At 41.9% G+C, this 21,891-nt stretch overlaps 1 protein-coding gene across 2 annotated transcripts in view; it reads left to right on the top strand.

The window, feature by feature from the left end:
* The window catches only part of LOC126567899 (serine/threonine-protein phosphatase rdgC), a 38,463-nt gene extending 16,904 nt beyond the window's left edge, over window positions 1-21,559 (top strand). Inside the window, exons 2-11 of one of the 2 annotated variants that reach the window (XM_050224248.1) lie at window positions 2,065-2,192; window positions 4,422-4,515; window positions 5,463-5,779; window positions 6,330-6,683; window positions 6,799-6,879; window positions 10,608-10,793; window positions 10,894-11,146; window positions 13,506-13,684; window positions 15,399-16,017; window positions 21,477-21,559. In XM_050224248.1, coding sequence (XP_050080205.1) covers window positions 2,065-2,192; window positions 4,422-4,515; window positions 5,463-5,779; window positions 6,330-6,683; window positions 6,799-6,879; window positions 10,608-10,793; window positions 10,894-11,146; window positions 13,506-13,684; window positions 15,399-16,017; window positions 21,477-21,544 — 2,279 coding nt within the window. In that variant the 3' untranslated portion in view covers window positions 21,545-21,559. Of the gene's footprint in view, window positions 1-2,064; window positions 2,193-4,421; window positions 4,516-5,462; window positions 5,780-6,329; window positions 6,684-6,798; window positions 6,880-10,607; window positions 10,794-10,893; window positions 11,147-13,505; window positions 13,685-15,398; window positions 16,166-21,476 lie in introns of those variants that run through there. The other variant, XM_050224247.1, reaches the window with a different exon arrangement.
* The last annotated feature ends 332 nt before the right edge of the window (window positions 21,560-21,891 follow it).

Genomic DNA, 21,891 nt, shown 5'->3' on the forward strand with positions numbered 1-21,891 from the left:
ATAAAAGCACCTTTTAACAGCTTTAGTGTAATTTTGCAATTCGTGGTGGCTTATTTTTTTTACTACTTACGACAGATTTGCAAACCATATAAGGGAATTTATCAAAAAACCATCGTTCAAACATGCTTGGAAACTTTCCAATTGTTCGTATTATTATTCAATCTGTCTCAAAAATGCCATCGTTAGTTGTGAAACGTAAATTATGATTTTCGATCAATGTAGTTGAGTTACTCAGGAGAATTCTTCAAATTGATATTATAGTTTATTTTGGGGCTTTGCAGCCATAATATTGATTCTCTACCAAGGAGGTTTTTAAGCTAGCTTATTTTTATTTGGCTAGTGTGTTTGACTTTTTATAAAATTTCGGATGCAACATTTATTTACCCAGGAAACCCCTGCCTGGGAAACAAGATGGATGAAGGCAGCTTCTCTCTAATTATGCCATCGAACAGATGGAAATGGAAAACTTCTCCTCTCCTGCTCTTCTTTATTTCCGCGCTCATCGCTACGTTGTGGTTTTTTTTTCTAACTTGATTCAATAATAGCAAACGGAGCAAAGTTTAGCGCCCTGCGTGTGGTATGTTGTCTCTTCAGCACATTGCTTTTTTAAGCTTCATGTTTGCAAAACGCTCGCAAGATGCTATTTTTCTTAATCTTTAAGCAGAAAGGTAGAAAAGAGAGTGAGAGAAGGTGCAGAAGAATGCGATGGATAAATTGCCTCGCCCGCCAGGTCCGAAACCGTCAGGTATAATTATTTCTACACGCATCAGACAAAATAAATGACACCACTGCCGTACACGGTCGCGTGCGCACTCCACCTGTAGCAGAACGTCTTGCAAGGCGCCACTAAACGTGGCCATGTGTCTAAGCGCGTAGGCTCAATTAATGAGCTTCGAGCGAGGCTAGGCGTCAAGTAGGACACGACGATGACGATGAAAATAATGATAACGATAATGATGATACCGTTCTCTTCGATGCTCGATGGTAATGCCACCGCTGAAAATGGAGAAAAGCATGAGCAATGGTTTTCCGTCCTCCATTCCAGCAGTGGGTCGTTGTGCTTTCGTGCTACTAACGGAACGGTCAGGGTTTTTTGGCGGGTGAGACACGGCAAAAGGAGCAGTTGGCAGTTGATGGCAAGTTGTTCGGGGTCGTCCCGTTTAATGAGTTTTTAATTGGAATAAATTTGGCCAGAAGCTCAAAGACAATAAATCGTGTCCGGTTCAACGCCACCGATTCTGCCGCCGATGATTCCGGGTTTTGTGGCGCTGTGTGGGTATCGTGCCGTACCGCGACCTGTTGTTGGCATACGGTTGGTTGCCATAAATTAGGAAATATTTATGTAATCATTTAAAATCTTGTAGGGACGCAATTTGGCGCTTCTTAGACGAGTTGGGATGAAAGGGAATGGTAGGAACGGTATTTGTAATTTAGACAAATTTCGTGCCTTCCAAACTTCGACACCGGGCGAATGTGTATCGAATGGTGGGTTTGTTATTCACGATTCGCAAATATGCACGATACAGATCAATAATTGTGATTCATTTATGCTGGCGCTACCATTAATCAGGATGCTTAGTATGGGTCTATAAATATGTGTGTGTGTTTGCATGGGTGTGTCTGTGTGTTAGGGTACATGGAGGCAGCAAGCTGGAAGCAGATAAAAAAGGACACTTAGCTAGCCTTGGTGACAGAAAAGTTTAATGAATTCAATAAATTATGTGATGCGGTGTCGTGGGTCGGAGAGCAAAGGGAAAAGGAAAAAGTTTGCACCAACTTTCGGCAAGGCGTTTTTTGCTGTTGTTGAAAGTAGATTTCGCCTTTTCCCGGGAAGTTCTTTCGCTCAGCGGGAAAATCTTCTGCTTATAATAAGGAAGGATATTTTAAGGTAGATAATGCGTTCCGAAAAAAAAGCCGACATTCATCGTTAGGGTGAAAGTTTCGTATCTCGGCTAGGAACGCATCCATTTTATCCTTTTTACCGTTTATCAGATGGAACTTTTGCTATTGTGCTTAAATTTGTTTTAATTTTTCGGGTTTTTCGATTTTCCTTCCAACCAACAGCGATGAAAGCGGCCATCCTTATACAGCGTTGGTATCGACGGTTTCTAGCCCGGATCGAAATACGGCGGCGTTACACATGGACCATCTTCCAGAGCATCGAATATGCGGGCGAGCAAGATCAAGTACGGGTGAGTAAACGGGCCAGTGTTTGATGGTGAAGGAATTTCACGGTTTTACGTATAACTTAATCCACTATTGGGAGCCACTATTAACAATGGTTTGAAATTTACAACTACTAACAATTTATAATTAAAAGACCAAATCATAGGAAAAAATAGTTTTTAGGGCACTTCGTAAAACTTATTTTTCAAAGTATAATCACAACCATATGTCCAGCAATCTTCTTCACCTTTTCTTGTCATTTACCCTCAATATTTCGATTTCTAGTGGCTGGTTCACTTCTTGAGGAGACTTTCTTTTGTATCTTTAAGTTTTGCTGCAATCAATGTTGTTTCAACTTATTTATGTTATTGCAATATGGCTGCTCTTGGCCGAATGGTCCAATTTTGTTTTATTTTTTAGTTTATATTAGTAATTTAAAGTAAAGCAAAATGAAATTGCATTTTATCTCAGAGTCCTCAAATGTGGTAAAACAATCCCAATCATGAATCATTACTATCACTTAAAGTTCGTCAAAGTTCAAGTTAAAGAAATTCATCCAAGGCAAAAGAATTATTATGTTGGTGTTCTTAGAGCTCTTGACAATGTTCTCTGATGCTAATCCTTGTTGTAAATCGTAATATTTATTTAAAGTCGTTCAATTTATCCGTAAAATACCATGTAGCGTTCTGAGACATGGTTTTGAAAATGAATTAGTAAAGGAATTTGATCCATTTCATGATGATTCCTGTTCAAGATAGTATGGAAATCTACAAGATAAGCTAGACTATTTCACACTTTTTAGTTTCTGTTGAATTGAGGTAAGTTATTCAGTAGAACTAGCCAAAAATACTCTACTCATTGCAGAAAGCGTTGGTTTGAAATTTATCAAAAGTTATTCAGTATTACATGCGTTTAGAAATCATCATTAGTCAGAGGGAATTTGTCGAGTTCTGTTATACTAAGACACAAGTAACGATGATGTTGTAGTCTCACTTCTTGTTACGGATTTGAAAACAAAGGATTTATCTTCACAATATATTGACTGTAATGATAACTTAAGCTAAGAAGTTTAATTAATTAAATTAATTGTAAAGAATAGTATTCTGAAGACGTTAAAAAATTCACACTTCATAGAAGAAAATAAGAATCGATGATGGCTATATGTATTAGTAAGTAAGCATAAAAATGCGAGATATGAATATAGAAATTTGGACAAGTATTATTTATAGACGACAACGGCACCGGTCTTCATGCGGCAGGACCGCGGTTCAAATCCCATCCGGACCGTCTCCCCGTAGTGTGGACTGAACTATCCAACTACGTGGTATCGGGAAGTCTAGTAAGCCATTTGATGGCCCCCATGACCTTAGAGGTCGTTAAGCCAAGAAAAAGAAGTATTATTTATTCCAAACCCAGACTATGGGAATGAAGAAACTTTGATGGTTTTTGATTTCGTTGTTTATTTTTATACGGTATTGATATTGATTCTTTTTTAACTTAAAATAACAAAGTTTTTGCTGACAATTAGCTTACTCTGTTTACTGAAATAGTTTAAAATTTTCATTTGCAAATTAGTTAATTTTTGTCTGAACCCAAACAAACGTCCAAACCACGTATTTATCAAATGTATGGCTCCAAATGTAAGGCCACACTTTCATACAACCTCATCAGCCTGTGAAATTGAAAATGAAATCCATCACATTATGTGGTTAATAGACAATTTCGATCATACAGGGCATCACACGGTCGGTCGAGACTGCAAACGTTGCACGCGCTGCACAAGCATCCATCGCTATGCGCCCAAGACCGGTTTGCTCGTATTAATAATGAAATTGGCTGCACTTGAGCACGGTTTTTAGCTGAGTGGATCAAATATTTACCAACTCGAGCGGTACGATACAAGCACCCAGGCATGCCTTGGGCTCGGAAAACGAAGGCTCTATATTGATTTTGAATTAAGTTTCACATCAGTAAACGTCCGCTCTGGCTGGGCACTGTTTAACCACTGCACGTAACGCTCTAGCCGTTGCACGTGTGCATTCATCGTTTGCAGTTGAGCGATATTTCCGTTCCGGGTGGATAAGCGGTGGAAATGTGTGTTATACTGCTGTAACGAAGCGTATCGTTGATCGTGGCGATAATGAATCGATAATCGCACGCTGGCAGAGCAACATTTTCGTAACTGATTTTCCTGTCCATTCTGGCGATGTGTGGATGAATTAAGTTTTTCTCTTATGTTTACTTTTCACTTACAGCTGTACAACTTTTTCAACGCACTACTTACGCACATTCCAGAGGCTGCCGGCCGTCCGCTCGATTCGCAAAACACGTCCCGTTCGTCGTCCGCAGGTAAGCCAGGATCGTCACACCAACCAGGGAACCTTTCGGCACGTGTGCCGCTTCCATGCGCGTGTATGTGTGTGTGCGTGTGTGAGAGAGAGATTTTTCCAGCTTCTGTTTCCAAATGCTTAAGAGCCATGAGAAAATAAAAGTGCTGACAATTCTTACTTCCTTGCTGCAAAACAAGAAATCCAGGCCAGCTAGACAGTCGGCGTGCCCGAACCAGCTGCAAAGGCAAAACGTTCAAGCGACACAGCAGCAGTGCAAAGCAATTAAGCATAAGAAGCATTAAGCAAAACCACAAAAATCTCACCCACCCTGCTAACTAAGAACTGGTCATTTTGTTCGCAACTATCATACAAACAAAAACCTGACATTGTTTTCGGTCTGGTGTTATTTTTATTCTTTTTCTCTCTCTCTTTCTCTCTTTCTCTCCTTTTTCTCGCTCTGTTTAAACTGTCACTCTTTCTGTACTGTACCCTGGATGGTTTCTACTTAATCTGCTTTCGCAAATCCCGTTTTGATATGTTTACTCTGCAATATTGTTACACTGGTTTCTTGGTTTATAAATATTAATTATAACTTATTTTTAACTCACCTTTGTTAACTTTTGCCAATCGAACCGGAAACGATTGGCTGCACCCTTCTCTTCGTTTCGGGGAGTTCGGTTACCTTTGTTTTTGAATAATCTTTGTTCATCACCCAAATTACATGCAAACCACACATCTTCCCGAACCCTGGCTGGCTAAATCACATTCGCTCATCGCCATAACCGTTGCCTGACAAACCAAAACGTACACCACACGTACACAAACACACTTGACACCGTCCATTCCAAAAACACCGTGGCAATTTTACAATCAACACACATTCACACATACCCGCCACCCATCACGCCTAACAACTCATCACCACCGCCCCCACACCCCGCCCTCAAAAACCAACACCACCAACAGAGGCACTGAATATGAAATTTTCCGACGAATCGGACGATCTAGCCGACGAGGGTATTACCGGACCGGAGCGTGGCTATCAGGGGCCGGAAATCAAGTTCCCGCTCGACAAGAAGGAGCTGGAAGTGATTATTGATCTGTTCCGGAAGAAGAAAAACCGGCTGCACGCCAAGTATGTGGCGGGCATACTGCGGGAAGCGACCTCGAAGTTGAAGCGCTTGCCGAACCTGAACCAAGCGTCGACCGCCATCTCGAAGCAGGTTACGATCTGTGGTGATTTGCACGGGAAGCTGGACGATTTGCTGGTCGTGTTCCATAAGGTAAGGAATGTTGTTTGGATAAGCGGATGAAATTGGTGTGAACGAGGAGCGATTTACGGGTTGAAGTTGTTTGGTGTATTGTATTGAGTGCCAGGATAAGAGAAGGTCAAGTTTTTAGCTTGTGTACAATAGTAGTTTGGAATGTAGTTTGTGCATGTGTTATTTAATGGAGCTGAGACCGTAAAATAAATCTAGATATTGAGGTGAATGCGAAGGTTGAAGCAGTTAATCTTAATCTCCAATCAAGCGCCTGTAGTATGCAATTTATTCAATGTATGTAATGTGGCCTTCAGCGTGCTATCGCTTCTTGGATATCTTCGATATCCACCGTGAACCGAGTGAAACGTATTGCATACATTCGTTGGAATCGATCGGAACTGTCACAACAAGAAGATCGAAAGAATAGTTTGTAGAATACATTTGCGTTGTGATTGCATTATTGCACATTCGTAAACGTACAGCACGCGCTGTGATTGAGTTCGGCATCGGTGAACGGTAACGATTTCTTCCAACCCCCGCCTAAATCGCCATCACTTTCACCCTATTCCAGAACGGGTTACCATCGCCGGAGAACCCGTACGTGTTCAACGGAGACTTTGTCGATCGAGGCAAAAAAGGCCTCGAGGTGCTGCTGTTGCTGCTCTGTACGTTTCTGGTGTTTCCGGGCGGTGTGTTTCTGAACCGGGGCAACCACGAGGACACGGTGATGAATGCACGGTACGGCTTCATCCGGGAGGTGCACCAGAAGTACAAACACAATGCCGAAAGACTGCTGAAGCTCATCGACGAGGTGTACCGGTGGCTTCCATTAGGGACGATAGTTAACAACCGTGTACTGGTCGTGCACGGTGGCATTTCCGACTCGACCGATCTGGATCTCATCCGCAGCCTAGACCGCGGGAAGGTGAGTAGTGCAAAGCAGTTTCCCACGGACAGTGGAAGGCTGAACAAAGGCGGTTTTCGGTTTTCTCTTTCCACGCTCTTCCTGCGAATGGACATGGAATGGATGGAATCATCAGTATATATCTCTATTACGGCCGCCAATAACCGAAAGTACTGCTCCAGGTGCCGAAATCATCGATAAGGTGGAATGGAAACAGGTAATTGATTATCATCATAATCGGTATTATAGTAAGGGTCACAGAAGCTTATCAAGTCGTATCGCTTCCATCATTGATTATGTGCTACAGCTTGTGCTTGCCCTATGCCGCAGGTCAGATGAGCATATTTACGAGTTGACTTATTGTCCTTTATCGGAAACTGATTGGTTGGACAGATACTTGACACATTGTCGTGCTGTGCTATCTCGTAGCTGTCTAACGTAGAGCATGGCCATTTTCTCAGAAATATTGCAGATGATATGAGCCAAATGCTCGAATGATGTGAGTAGTATATTAAAATCTTACATTACTGTTGATAGCGAGACGCTCTGGATATTTATCAAGAAGATAGCTTTGAGCGATTTTCATCTTTCTTTTCTATGATTTCAGTTTATTTACAACTGTTTTGTGCACTGCATTATTTGTATTTAAATTTGTTTAAACAACAAATGACCCCTATTATGAGAATTATAAATAATTATTTTAAGCGAAAGTTTCCTTACAAACTTCAATTTGCCTCACTTGATTATATTTTTCCTCAAGGCATGCGAACTTCATTGTCTCCATCACACCCTAGAAACATCAAATCTTGCTTCATAATGAAGTAAATCCCAAAAGCCTCACAACCGTTCCCCGGTTTAGACGCATCAGCTAGTGAAGATGATCCCAACCGAGAGCTGGTCACACTGCACCAGGGCAAAAGTTTTAATTGTGTTCATCATCGTTCGGGGTGCTGTTTGCAGTGAGATTAGGGACAGCTACCTAGTTGTGCCCTTTTCAATTGAGCCGTTGGCCGGTCGACCGTATCCTTTTGGGTGTCAGCAGTTTGCAAGTAGTGTCCAATAGGCAAAAGTTTCCTGCATGTAAAATCTGACGCCGAGCTCGCTAAGTAATGCAAAGGTCCTATTAATTGCCTGGTTTGAGCGGTTATATGATTCAATTGATTGTGCGGCTACTGAATATTCAAACCCTCGGTGGTGACACACTCGACCGTGGTAAACCGCACGAAGGATTGAAGGCCTGGTCTGGTGAGAACGACCAGCGCATGTTGGATTAGGGTATCAATTCATCGGAGGATATTACTGGAACGGGCAGTTAAAACACGCTTTTGCTAAGTGATAACGATGGAGATGGAGCAAAAGTTTGTTTATGAAGGATAATTATTAGCACAATATACATTTAAAGTTAGTACACCAAAAGTAATATCATTGATAACGTTCGCGCATATGAATGCGAGAAGAAAAACTAAAAATAAACTACTCTATGGTGGCAAGGAAAATGTTTTCCTGTGCTTTATCAAACGAGGAACACGAAAAATGAAGCATTGCAGCGATTACAAAAATTAATAACTGCAATTCCGTTACAGTTAACCGGCAGCATCCGTACCAGGGAACAAAAGTGTATTGCGATGTGTGAAAATTGAAATAAAATTTTTTGTTCTACTTTTGTCCATCGCCGTGTTTTTGTGCTACCAGCGTGGCACGAAATGTGCCACGGTACAAATGCATCAAAGTGTTACTAACCCCCTACCTACCTTCTTTACGGTAGGTGTCAGAGAAATGCATTTTACACTTGGAATATAACACGTCATGTGTGGGTGGGTAAATGTGCAGGTTCAGGTTAAGCTTCGGACGGAACCACCGGCGCCCGGAAGCGGAAGTACAAAAATGGTGTGTACAATGTAAACAACCATTTGCTCTTTAACCCGCAGTTTTGATGTACTGGGTGAGGGGATTTATGTGTGTATATGTGTGTGGGGTTTTTTTTGGAACATGTTTTGTATCTCTCTTGCATTACAAACGAAGGACAAACAGCTCATCTTGCTTGTGGCCGTGTCTGCTTTTGAAGAATCATGCTGGTGCTGGTGGAATGTAATGCACGTGATGGGTTTGTAGAGGAATTACAGAACAGTGTGTTGGCTATGGGTGGCGCGGAGCAGGAAGTTGAATGGGCATGTTTGTGTCGAGGTTCCATTAGCTGGACGTTCACCGCTGCACTACGCTATTAAGCCGTCCTCAGTGTCCATGGTGTAGCGTTCGCTTATTTGCATATTTATTGCATCGTACCCAACGCTCGTTGTGTCCGAGGCATCCGATGTGTGTGATGGAGAATCGCTAGTGTGCTAATTTGACTCGCAAGCGTATCCTTTCCTTGTGGTCGGACGTAGCAGAAGACTGCTCATTACGCCCGATTTAATCAACTCAGAGACTGCAATGGAGGGGAAAATATCTTGATTATGATTGTTCAATCGATGGTGCGATCCTTTGATTGTAAATTGAGTGTTTGATGCGCTAAAAGAATTCCTAAACATAATTTGTTGTGTTTAAAATAATTGTGTTTATTAATTACAATTCAACGCAGAATATAAGTAGAATCAATGTATGTCATTGTCGTTTTATGTTTATGGTTAGATTAAATAAAACTGCATTTCATTTTAAGCTAAACAAGAAATTGTCTAGCCTTAACATTTTTGTTATTTATTAAATGCTCATTTACGGAGAAGGAAATGTCTCCCAGCAAAGATGAAAGGAGTGTACTAATTTTAAGTTTATTGTAAGTAATACGGCCTGGCCGTCCTTTATGAATAAAAAAAAAGCTCATTTGTGAAATTTTAATATGTTTTTATTCATGTGGGATAGCCGTATTGCTTCTAATTATTCAAAATTTTCTAATCTAATCAATAAAAGGTATAACATTACCAAGAGAGTCCATAAATGTTTTCTTGATTTAATTAAAAAATTTTAAAGTTCTTTAGGGACGGCCTGACGTATTGCTATTGATTAAATTATCATAGACTTACCAATTGTTACTGACAACTTTCCAGTTTAGATTTCTGCCAGCTCATATTGGTCTGAGCCGTGCTAACAACAGCAACATGAGTCTTAAAATTTTAATATTGTTGTTCTATGAAAACTCCTACAAAAATCTGAGAAGCTGGTAGCTGCGAAGTTTTTGTGTTACTATTATACTTCCAACAGATAAGTTCCGTCTGCAAGTGGCCTGAGCGCGCTCCAGTCTTGTTGGTTCATAAATGTGTTGGTTCATAGTGTCGAAAAGTGTACAAATCATCACGTTTGCGAGAGAGCTCTGTCTCTAAGTTTACAATAATGCTATAAACGGCTCAATTCTGAAGCGCAAAAGCTGTGTCAGAGACCTAGAAGTGCTTCTAGGTACGAAGTTGAGCTTTCGCAACCGGCTGGACCGTATTATACTCTAGGGTAACCAACTTATTGGCCTAATGAAGCAAATCGAGCGCTATTTTAACGACCCAAAATCCATCAAGATGATGTCCTGTTCTCTAGTGTGGTCGATGATGGAGCAGACTCCCGTGCTATGGCGACCATCAGGAGCTTGCTACCTAGCGCGGCTGGTATCTGTTCAGCAGAAATTTGTCCGATCCTGGGTTATGCTGAACGATGCGCACTAATTGGCACTGGACCAGTGAAACGCCGGAATTGCAATACATGCTGACTGTGTGTTACAGGACCTCTCGACAATCGGTTCGGTCCGATGATGTTCCTTTTTCGATTTTATTGTACGATGGTGGACCAAATCTTTTAAAGGAGTTGGAGCGAGAGAAGAATAAATTGTCCAAAAAATATCATTTAAAACATGCTTCTTCTCAAAACATAATTTTATCACCTTATATGGGCATAAGTTGAGCTTTGCTAAATGACTGATTTTTGAAAATGTGTTGTTTTGTTTTTTACCCCTCTCACATGCTATAGGTGTTCGATATTCTGTGGAGTGATCCCCAGCATACCGAGGGTTGCCGGCCAAATTCGTTACGAGGCGCCGGTACGTACTTCGGACCGGACGTAACAAACAAGTTCCTACAGCGCTACAAGCTCCAGTATCTCGTCCGTTCGCACGAGTGCAAACCGGACGGGCACGAGATAATGCACGGTGGGAAGGTAAGGATATCAATCGAGAACCTTCACATCAAATGGTTGTTTGGTTGATTAATTTTTGTGTGTGAGTGTGTGTGTGTACGATAAAAATCTCTTCTGGCAGGTCATTACCATCTTCTCCGCCTCGAACTACTATGAAATCGGCTCGAACAAGGGTGCGTATCTGAAGCTGGATCCACAGCTAGACACACACTTCGTGATGTACACGGCGGCCGCCTCCAAAACACGGAAGCTCACATTCCGGCAGCGGGTCGGGCTGGTGGAAAGCTCGGCCCTGCGAGAATTGGCAGCTAAGCTGCGCGAACGACGGATAGAGCTGGAGCGGGAGTTCAAGTCGCGTGATCCGGAGAACAAGGGTAAGTGTGTGTGGAAGGGAAAAGCAAGTAATCAGTGCATCAAACGCATGATACGGGACAGGAAGATGGAACTTCGCTTCGTAGCGGAACGGACAAGGAGCCAAGACCTGTCAGTGGCAGTCCATGGTTTGGCGCATTATCGTGTAAAGCCACAAGTTTATGGCAGATATTGGACGGTTTCGACCGTTCATTCTTGTCGTCACGGTGGTTTGTTGTCATGTTGAGGTCTGTTTCTTTTTGTTGTTGTTATTGTGAGGAGGATTGGGAAAATAGTACAACGTTTTTACTGAGTTCCATCTGATCGCATCGAGGGTTTTCGTTGAGATATTGTCCACCAGAACACAAAAAATTCCTATGGTGGTGGCTTTTTGCAGTTAGACGTGATATCTTTAGGAACAAGGTTTGTGTGCACGTGTGTGTGTACGCTAGAGTGTGCGCCATCGAACCCATCAGGCAAGCATTCGGAGCTGGATGTCCGTACCGCAATGAAGAAGAAAAGATTACCTAAACGGCAGGACGTGACATGTTTCAAGACGGGATTGAAAAGATTTATCGCGCTGAAGGTTTTTTCCTTGCTGGTCGCAAACGATAGTTTAGTCAGTTTTGTTGCCGTATGCTTTCCTCTCCTTGGCATTGCTAGCAGCTCCCCGCGGAGTTACCGCTCGGCTAGCTTGGGAATGAAGAAAGGGATCTGAAAATTGATGATTCCGGGACTTCTTTGCCAGATGTACCACGGTGCTACAGCTCCCAAAGCGCCACAACGAGAAACGTTAGGAATTTATGATTGTCGATAAAATGTCATTTTCAACCATCTTGAACCGATCGGTAACGAATCGGTAAGCTTTTTGTTGCGATCGAAAGGAAACCAACGCGAATAGGCACGAAACAGCTACCAAGGATGCGTTTTATGATTTCGTTTTTGGATGCTGTTCACTGTTGGGTAAGGTGTTACTGTAAATCGAAATACCTTCAGCAGGAAGCCATCGTCGTATAAATCTGTCCAAAAGTTGGACGGAGAAGAAAATGGAGAAAATCCTTCGCTTCTCCTGGTGAGATGAATAATGTGAAGTTGAGAGAAGAAAAAAGAAAGAAACATAATCCCAACCGGTGCGGGTTGGGTCATTGGACACTCGATTGGATGTCCCAGTAATCTGCACCTTTAACGGAACTTTTACACTTGAAAATGTTTGGGTAAAGTTGAAAAAGAAAAAAGATAAAAAATAGACCCGCCATGGGTCATTTTTCTACTCCTCACCTCAAAAAAGCGAGCAGCTTTCTTCAGCGGTGGAGGATTGTGCTTAATTCGGCAGAAATTTTTATGACTTTCGCCGGAAATTGCTACAGTTGTGACATGGCGTGCGAGTGTCCCTACCAGGAGGGAATCTCGTTCTATTCTGGAAGCTTTCACCGTGTAGGACCGAAGTGCGGACGAGGTTTTTGCTGCACGGTCATTATTAACTTTTTGCTCTCTTTAGCACTTTATTTTGTTGCGGGCGTTCGTTTGGCGAGTAGAAGCACTAGAACTCCGTTAGCCCGTTATCACTCTACGCTGCATTCCCGCCGCAACGGGACGACAAAGTAATACCAAGGATCTGTACCGTTCTTTGGGTGGGTCATAAAAATTTCCACACCCAAACCAAGACACGGAACGAGTGCTTTTCATCGTGCATCAAATACCCGAAGGAACTATGGCGGGATGCCTTGGTTCCGGCCAGGACTGGTTACCCTCATTGCTAAATCATTTCCCATGGTTTCGTGATCGATGTGGCAAAAAAAGGGTTTTCCATGTCTTTAGCTTGGCGTGTGGAAGCAATTTAACGTAGGGGTTTAGCAGAAGAGAAGAATGTTTGCATTCCAACAGAAGTGCGTCGTAGTTGAGGGAGCCACATTTAACGCACGTAAAGCTTAGGTAGAGATTTCGTACCTCGTTAAGTTTGTCTATCGTGCGCAATAAAAACTGTAATGAGACTGGACGAGTAAGAACATCTTATTGCACACCTTGTTTTTATTTTTGAATGAAAGAAGTTGTCACGCAACGATGAGAAATGGCTTGTTGGCGTATTGCGCGTTGGACGAGTTCCGTAGAAATGGCATGGACAACGTTATTAGAACAATTTATATTTGTCTTAATATAACGACCTCGTCCTTGATTCACCAAGACTACCTCAACGTGGAAAAAGCGAAGAAAAAATGCAACAATATCGCTTTTATCCAACCGACTCACTGTTAATGATACCATTAGAAAAGACACCTGCCAACGCACCACCATTCATCTTTGATCGTGCTATGTTTTGTGTGTTTCCGTGTTGCCTCTTTTGCCCTCTATTTTCTCACACTGTATCGTTCGTTGCCTGTGCAGGTGTGCTGCCGCTAGCGAAGTGGTGCGAAGCCCTGGAGAGTGCCACAAACCTCGGATTGCCGTGGCGAATGCTGAAGGATAAGCTTGCACCCGCCGATAATCCCACTGCCAGCACTGCCGCAACCGTGACGGAAGTAAGCTACCGGAAAACGCTGCATCTACTCGACACGGACTCTTTCGTAAGTATGAAGTGGAGGAGTAAAAAAAAAAAAAAACAACGAGGCAGTATTGGTACCCCGTGCTGCCTTGGAGGCCACCATTTGAAGATTTTAGCTTGATTCTCGCAAAGCGCGAAAACGATGCGCTGGCAGTAGAATCTTCTGCTTGATAAGAACCTTTAAAAGAAACGCTCGTAGGCGTATTTTCGTGGTAGATAAATTTATCACCCGAACGATGATGGTGCGTATTTTCGCGTGAGGCAAAGGGTTGTTTGTTGCGGGCAACACTATACCCCGAAATTCTTGCCAACAACCGTCAACAGCCGTTTGATGCCATCTGTTACCGAGTTGCTTCCGTCAATCATCGTTAAAGTGATGGTTGTTGACGTTAATGGTGATATCTTGGATGGTTGGGTTAACCAGAATGGGTCTGGCTGGAATTGAATGCGAAGAATCGGTTTACCTTTGAAGTAGACACGATGGGAGTGTAAGTGTGCGAGATAAGAGAGGAAAAAAAGGATTTATTTTATAGTTGCTCGCAGCCATTTGTAAGGCTTTGAAATTGTGCAAAATAACTTAGACAATGTTATTGCTATTGACGGTCCGATGGTAGAGCCAATAGCGACGTCGGTTTTTTTATGCTACATCGCCGGAGTTCAAATGCTGACCGGATCGGTTCCCGCGTAGTGAGGACTGTCTTTTCATCTGCATTAACAATATTAACTAGTCTCGTGAGTCATCCGAAGGCTTTAAAAATTGTCAAAGAACATGAATGATTGTAATTTTTCTCCATGGACATCTGAGGATGTTTAGATCTGTTGTAAGTAATTGATCCCGAAAAGGTTTCATATCAATAATGTCGAATATCATCACAGAATATATCAATAAAACGTTAATCTGGTAAATATAAAGTTCTGGTACAAAATGTGTCGCAATCTACAAGCCAGATACACTTCAGAGAAACACAAGACAAGGCTAGTGATCCGATAAAAATGGAAGCAGCAGCAAGACTGATTAAATTTAAAATGTTTAACAAATCAAATTACCTTGGTGTGCCTGAAGTAAGTAAATTCTACATAGCTTGAATTTTTAGCATTTTGTAGAAACCCCTGTTTATTTTCTTCAGCAAACCACACAACTTCTTTAATTTCTTCATTTTCTGATACGTACTCCATGGTTTAGCTTCAAATAGGTACCTATTATTGTTGACATTAGAGCCGTGCAATTTTACCGCGACTATTGTGGTGGTAAAGCGGAGCCCTCGATTTGTATCATTATTTGCACATTTTTGCTTGCAACTGTAGCGATCGAATTACAGTCCTTTTAATGTGTACCGAGGGAACCGACCAGCAACGAGCAACGAACGAAGAAAATTACTAGCTTTATTACAAGTGCTTCAGCGAGAACAGTGTCCTATCGACAGTCAATGCCGATAGCGTTACATCTGTGTGTTTGCTTTGGCGTCCGATGTTGCCGTACAACATCCCGTGACATGGCATGATAATCTCGGACGAGAGGTAAACAAGTCGATCTATGGTAATAGCTATCGGGTTCCATTTGTAAATGACAGTGTGCCGCCTGAAGAGCGGTTTTCCCCCGGATAAACAAACGATTGCCAAACAGCGGTGTAATTTGGTTTGGCGCTCGAGAGTATAATGTTGGCCTTCCGTTTCTGTTTTTTTTTCTTCATTTCCGGTGGTTGTTTTGGATGTGCAACTCTGCAACTGATGTCCAGAAATCGGCCCAGAACGGTACGACCTCGGTGGCGGAATCGTTGTACAAGAACAAGAGCAGCCTGGAAGCCATCTTTCGCATCCTGGACAAGGATAACTCGGGTCAGATCTCGCTGGAGGAGTTCGGTGAGGCGTGCGAGCTGCTGCGGCGACACTTTCCCCACAACACGCACGAACAGCTGCTCGACATGTGTCGCATGATGGACATCAACAAGGACGGACTGGTCGATCTGAACGAGTTCCTGGAAACGTTCCGGCTGTGCGAAAATGCCAAGGAGCAGCTGTTGACGAGTTTGGAGGAGCGAGCAAACGGAGAAAGCAACGGGAACGGGCAGTCTAGTAGCGTCGACGAGGTTATCCACCTGACATCCCAAAGCAAAGCAACCAAGGAAGCTGGCGAACTTCCGGACAGGAATGGGAACTGTGCATCAAACGCTGCGGATCAAACCAAGTCGGATGGTCGTCGGCGAAGTAAGAAACGCGCCAGTGGTAAGCGAACTAACGGACAGACGAACGGGGTGCCGGAAGCGGATGAGGACACGGATGACTACGAGGACTACGAGACGAATGAGGAGGTGGTGGACGAGAGCAAGGAGAGCAAGAGCGTTGGAGCAGTGAACGGTACGGTTATAAACTCATCCAACACCACCGCAGTCGCTAACAGCACCGCCAACGGTGATACTCACAAGGACACCATCGTCTCCTAAAAGGGGACTGCTTATGAGTGTTTCTTTTTCCTATTTCTATGTCTGTGTGTTTGTGAGTGTGCGTGTGAATATGCGTGTTTTTTCGTATGTGTGGTTCCGATCTCCAAAGTACCTCTCCCTTTTCGCTGTGTTTCTATCGCTCTCTACCTATCTCTTACGCTGTTTGTACACTTTTTGGCCGTTGTAAAGAAGGATCAGCGGAAAAAGCTCCAATCGTCGGAGGCAGCTATAGTGAGGAAGAAGGTTTACCGCATTCAATCCAGCTCTTACGGTACGGTCGCCCACCGTTGCACAATTTACAGCTTATCAATAATATTTTATGATTGCTGTTACAAGATGAAAAAGCTTCAAACTGCAAGGTTGTTTCGATACAAGATGCACCATTTTTCCTTCAACTTATGTGACTCGGGTTCTGGGTAGGTAAGTTAAGCTTCTATTCATTGCACAAGATTACAAGATACGTGGGAATTCTACAAACTTTCATGGAGATGGAGCATATAATTGGAAATCGTTAGTCAGCGCTTAGTCGTTATCAAGAATAATTGTAGTTGGTTTCGCTTTTCCAATTTGAGTTGTTTTCTTATTTGACACAATTATCAATATTTTTGAAAAATTGCGGAGCGATCGAAGGAAAGATCTGAAATGTTTGCACCTCTTGTTTGAAATGTTTGAGTACAAAATAATTTTTCTAAATTGGCAATGGTTGTGTTTTGTTGTTGTTCTTGGGCTCTTCAAGACATTGTGGAGAGATATTGAACTCGTAGACTGGGGAACAAAAATAGAGAAAAGCTATTCCGGCTAAAACCGTACAGCTTGTCTATCTTAGTTTGTCCTGAATTTAAGTTAGAAACGAAATTTGAACTAGGATAGACTCTGCGGCTGACGTTTCCCGGAAATAAGCAACCGTTAAGCGGTGCCATTTGCATGTTGTTAGTGCCTGTTTAACTTACCTTTCTGTGCAGAACGTCTCGAGCATATACAAAACATTATTTCTATTATGCAAGAACTTTACGGCTTTCATACTTCTTTCACAACTCCTATCCTATATGTCCAACCGTTTTCGAATAGTACTCTCCAACCTTCGACTTTGCACAAGGAACGAAATGTCAATCACTGTCACAAACGTGAGTGAAAGTTTCAAAAGGAGTTTTGCATATTTTTGCTTCGGCAGTGTTGGTAAAGCGAAAAGTATTTTACATATTGCTGACCGTGATTTTATTAATATTGAAATAGGAATATGGATGAAATATCAATACACGAGCTATGCTGCAGCATGGGGTGAGACGTTATTATTACCTGATAGTAAGAAGTTCGTTAGCCTGGAATATTTATGTTTCAAGTTTATAGCATGGTTTATAGCCAACAAAGGGCTCTTCCTTAAAACGTTTATCTAGGTGTGAGAAAATAAAACAAACATGGCGAACAAAAGTGGCACACACATACCTCAGGCTAAACGACAAACAATCTAGCACACTTTCCGGCAAACTTCCATTACACTCGGAGTAATTAACCAGTAGCCAGGTAGCGAAAGCATGTTCGTAATTGTGTGTACTTTGTGTAGCTCATCACTCAACGCGCGGATGCGTGCTTGCGTGCGTGCGCTTGTGCTAGCATATGTGTGTCTGAGACTCCAATAAAGGACAGAAAGCGAATAATTGCGATTAGCCGTCTTATCCACCCGGTGGGCACATACGAAAGACAAAGCCCCACTTAACTCACCGACCCGCACACACACACCTACATTCGGTGCTCCGAACTTTTTGCTTCATTTCCGTCTGTAATCAACTGGATAAATGGCACTCTTTCCGGTTTTTCAACGTGCCAGGGCCGGTCGTCATGTGCTGGCAGCGTAGGTGAACCGTTATTCATCAACGGCGGCGCACGTGTGTATTTTTATGCCCCTTCAGGGCTCGTTTTCCAACTGTACTTTGTTATTTTGCTGGCATGGCGTTGTGGTAGGAGAGCAAATGCTCGGTGGTGCGGTTGCGTACTTTGTACCCGCTGATTAGCGGACGATGCACAGGTGAACAGTGGAAAGCATTACTTTTAGTAGTGGTTAGTGGCTGCAGGTTAGGGTTAAATGGCTGCAATTATCGTTCGTCTATGATTATCTTCATGCACCTTCCTAATGCAGGAACGAGCCTGCTTCTATTCTTTGTTGTGATGTTTAAAATTAACCAAAGCTTTAAGGGAAAAATGCTTGAATTTGCTTGATTTTTCTCTGCGTCATTTTGCAAAATGAAAAAAAAAGAAAGACACTCATCACATTTACCGAAGAATTAATAACCATTTTTGTATGTGATGTGCTACCAACAGTCACCGTTCCTAATGTGCACTTTAGCTTCAGCAGCATACCCTGCTTCCCAGCTGTTCGTCTTAATGTCATTAATGTCAATAATGTGTCACTTTACTAGCGCCTGTACTGTACATTGTGTACGTGTGCGTGTTTGTGTGCTTGTACTCATAGGAAAGCCACTCGTTGCCGTCATTCACATTGCCGGCAAAGTTTAACAATGGTGTGAAGCGAAAAGAAATGAAAGCTGCTCCACCGCCACGGTATAATACCACTGCAACCTGACTTTGATTCTTATACTTTATTATGTCTCCATTCCATTATACCTCACTTTGATTCTTCCGTTCCGAATAGTCTGCACGAATGTGTGTGTGTACTAAATTTTCATAGAGCTATTAGATAAAGATTTTATGCGACAGAGAGAGCGAACAACAGATGGGAGGACATGCACGTGGCCATTACACTTCGTTAACTTATCGAGGAGGCTAGACTGATTTTTCGGAGCGACCGGTTTGAACGGTAAGTGGTCCATTTTGTGTCAAATATCTTCACTGCTGAGTGGTGTCCGATCTGTGCTGTACGTTAAATTAATGTCTCCATTTCAAGGTTTAGTTTTGTGCATTCGTGTTTCAGATTTAATTCGATTAGAAACACTATAGAGGGCTTTTTGCTTGAAGGGGAATATTCTTGCAAGAGCTCGTGAGAAGAAATGAATATGAAGAGTGATGAAAGGCTTCAGAAGGTGGTATGAATGTCTTGGAGTCTATAAGAAGTTTTTTACTCATTTCATGATTTAGATTAAATTAAATGTTGATTGGCAGTTTTCAGTGAGTAGAAGTGCTTTCGTTTTTAGAGTGTCTTTTAGAAAGCTTCATGAAACTCAACGAAAAAAAAAACAGTAAAATTAACAGTAAAAATAGTATTTTATACTCCATTCTTGCAAGCGATGGAGACGCCTGGTACTTTTCTTTAGTAGGACATTGAAAAGTATTAGGCGTCTCCATCATATGAAAGCTATCCCGAATATTATGCCATATTGCTATGACTTACATAAACACTCCTTCTTCTCTACACAGAACTATTTACAAAATCGAACTGTTGTTCCCAGCGTCCCAATATCCCAAGCTCGATAAAATGAGTTCAGCTTACGGTTGAGAGTAATGCAAGTTCCTATCGAAAGCTTAAGTGTCGTAAAACGTCGCAAGAGACCCAAATGCTCAATCCTATTTTCTTACATGCGTTTGTACGAGCGGTTTTTTAAACTGTAATCTTGAATCTCGTTGAGCGATGTCGAAAAACTTCGATCCTAGACGTTTCGAGTCAAAAGTCTGTCCCGTTTTTATTTCTTTCCTTTCGCGGAAAGCTGATTACAGCATAAAAGTTCCCACTTTCCCACGTACCTGTTCCGGTGGCTAAGATCAAAGCTTGCGCAATCATGCCGCATACCAAATGTGATTTGTATGTTGCCACGTGCCGGTGTGGATGGCAAAACTTTTTCCTCGTGGTCCTGTGGTTTAGTCACTTTTATTCGCTTTTTCCCAGGACTTTCTAGGGGAACGAATACGGTGTGGAGTTTTATGAGAGTGATAGAAAAATTCCAGCCCGATATGGGAAAAGATGGGAATGTGTGTGAGTTGAGTGGATGACAACGGTGGGAATAAAGTGAAAAAATAATTTGGTTGGAACGTTTCAATTGCTTTTCTGTGCGTCTCGACGATACGAAAAGAATGCTAGGCAGCTCGGCGAATTTTACATACCCCGAGCCGACATAAAAAAAATGACACGACATGAAATGAATGTAAAGTATGCAAAAACTCGCACTGAAGTTAAAATTATTCCTATCCGGTTAAGATGCGAGGGGAAGCGGAGAGAATCGTGCGTTGATCTTTCAACTTAATTCACACCTGCGAGCCACCTTTTTTCCTAGTATTTGTACACTCGGCGGTATGAGTGTAGAACATTTTCGAGGAAATAATTTGGTTTTGGTGCTGGTGGAATAGAAAGCAAAGAGTGTAAAATTTATTTTAAAACAACTCTTTCTAAGATCTCATTTGTAAATGAACATGTCATGGTTGAATTGGGGAAGGAGTGTGAGATTAAGGTGTTTGATTAACTTGTTTAAGATTTTTATTGACAGTTTTGAGGTCTAAAAGACTCAGATATACCTTCAACTCCGACAACTTCAAAAGATATTCTTGATGATAGCACCAAAGCTTTCAGCTTCTTGCTTTGATTTCGCAGAAGAGAGCATGAACTTTTTTATCGATAAAAGGGAAATACGAATACAAACGATGTGACAATTTAAAAAGTTTTTAATCTGTTTTTCGCATGCTTTTTTGAGACTGTGGAATCAAAACTTTGAAGGTTAATATTAAAGAAGAATAAGTTCGTTTTACGTCAAAATAGAGGAAAAATGGAAACAGCAAAAGTTAAATAAACGATCCGCTAGGCAAAATGTTAGAAGAAAAACAATTTTTTGTCATGATAAGAATTTATGTTAAATTTTTATCTATTTTCCACACTTCGTATAGAGTTACAAAGGAGACTATTTATCTTTGGTTTCTTTCAAGGACAAAAATATCGTTGCTTAAAATTGGCTTATGTCTTCCGAAAATTCTTCTACTTGCGTGGATGTATGCCAACTGTGGCTTAATCCCCTTTTCAGAACATGCGGTAAGCTCGGTTTGCATTTGTGCACCAACTTAACCATTGCACTTTCTTGATGCACATTTCCCATGCATTTCGTACGGGCTATGCAAAGCACCGTGTTTAAGCTTCATTGCAGCTGAAATTGTGAACATGCCACTACTGGTAAGCCGCTTACCAGACCAGCTTTCTTTCAGCTGAATCGTTTCCTTCCGCCAGTGACGGTGCAGGAAAAAAAGGTACGCTTTCTGGTCACCGTTGCGGGCTTCTTGAGATTGTGCAGAACTCTTTCCGTGCTGTTTGTAATAACATCTTGGAAGCAGTGAGAAAAGATGTGTGTTTTATTTGTGATTTATAAATAAGTTTTTCTCTCTTCAACATTCGTCCCGGTGGGTTGTTTTTCGATGTTTATAACAACGGTGCAATGGTTGCAGAGAATTCTCCCAAAGGTCAACGCTGGGCGGAAGAGGTACGACCAAGGCCAAGGATTGCATTTGCGTAGGTGATGTGCTGTCGGTGGGCGATCGTTGGTGAAAGGAAAAATTACGTTTGAATTGCATGTGGGAAATGTGGGAGAATAATGTTACAGGATTAAAATAAGGCTACCTTTATAACCGATACAATAGACATGATGAAACGAACCTTTTGGGAACAATGAATACACCGACTCTTAGATGTTATCGATCCTATACACGTTTAAATGTTACCAAACTATGATAAAAAGCCGATAGAAGAGAATGAATGGAAAATGGATGTAAAATACAATAAAAGAAAACACGAAATTAGAAACATTGCAGAAAATTTGCAAATGAAGAAGAGAAGTTATTAAAGAAAACCCGAAACAAAGAC

This window comes from Anopheles maculipalpis, chromosome 2RL, assembly GCF_943734695.1.
Source record: "Anopheles maculipalpis chromosome 2RL, idAnoMacuDA_375_x, whole genome shotgun sequence".
NCBI lineage: Eukaryota > Metazoa > Arthropoda > Insecta > Diptera > Culicidae > Anopheles > Anopheles maculipalpis.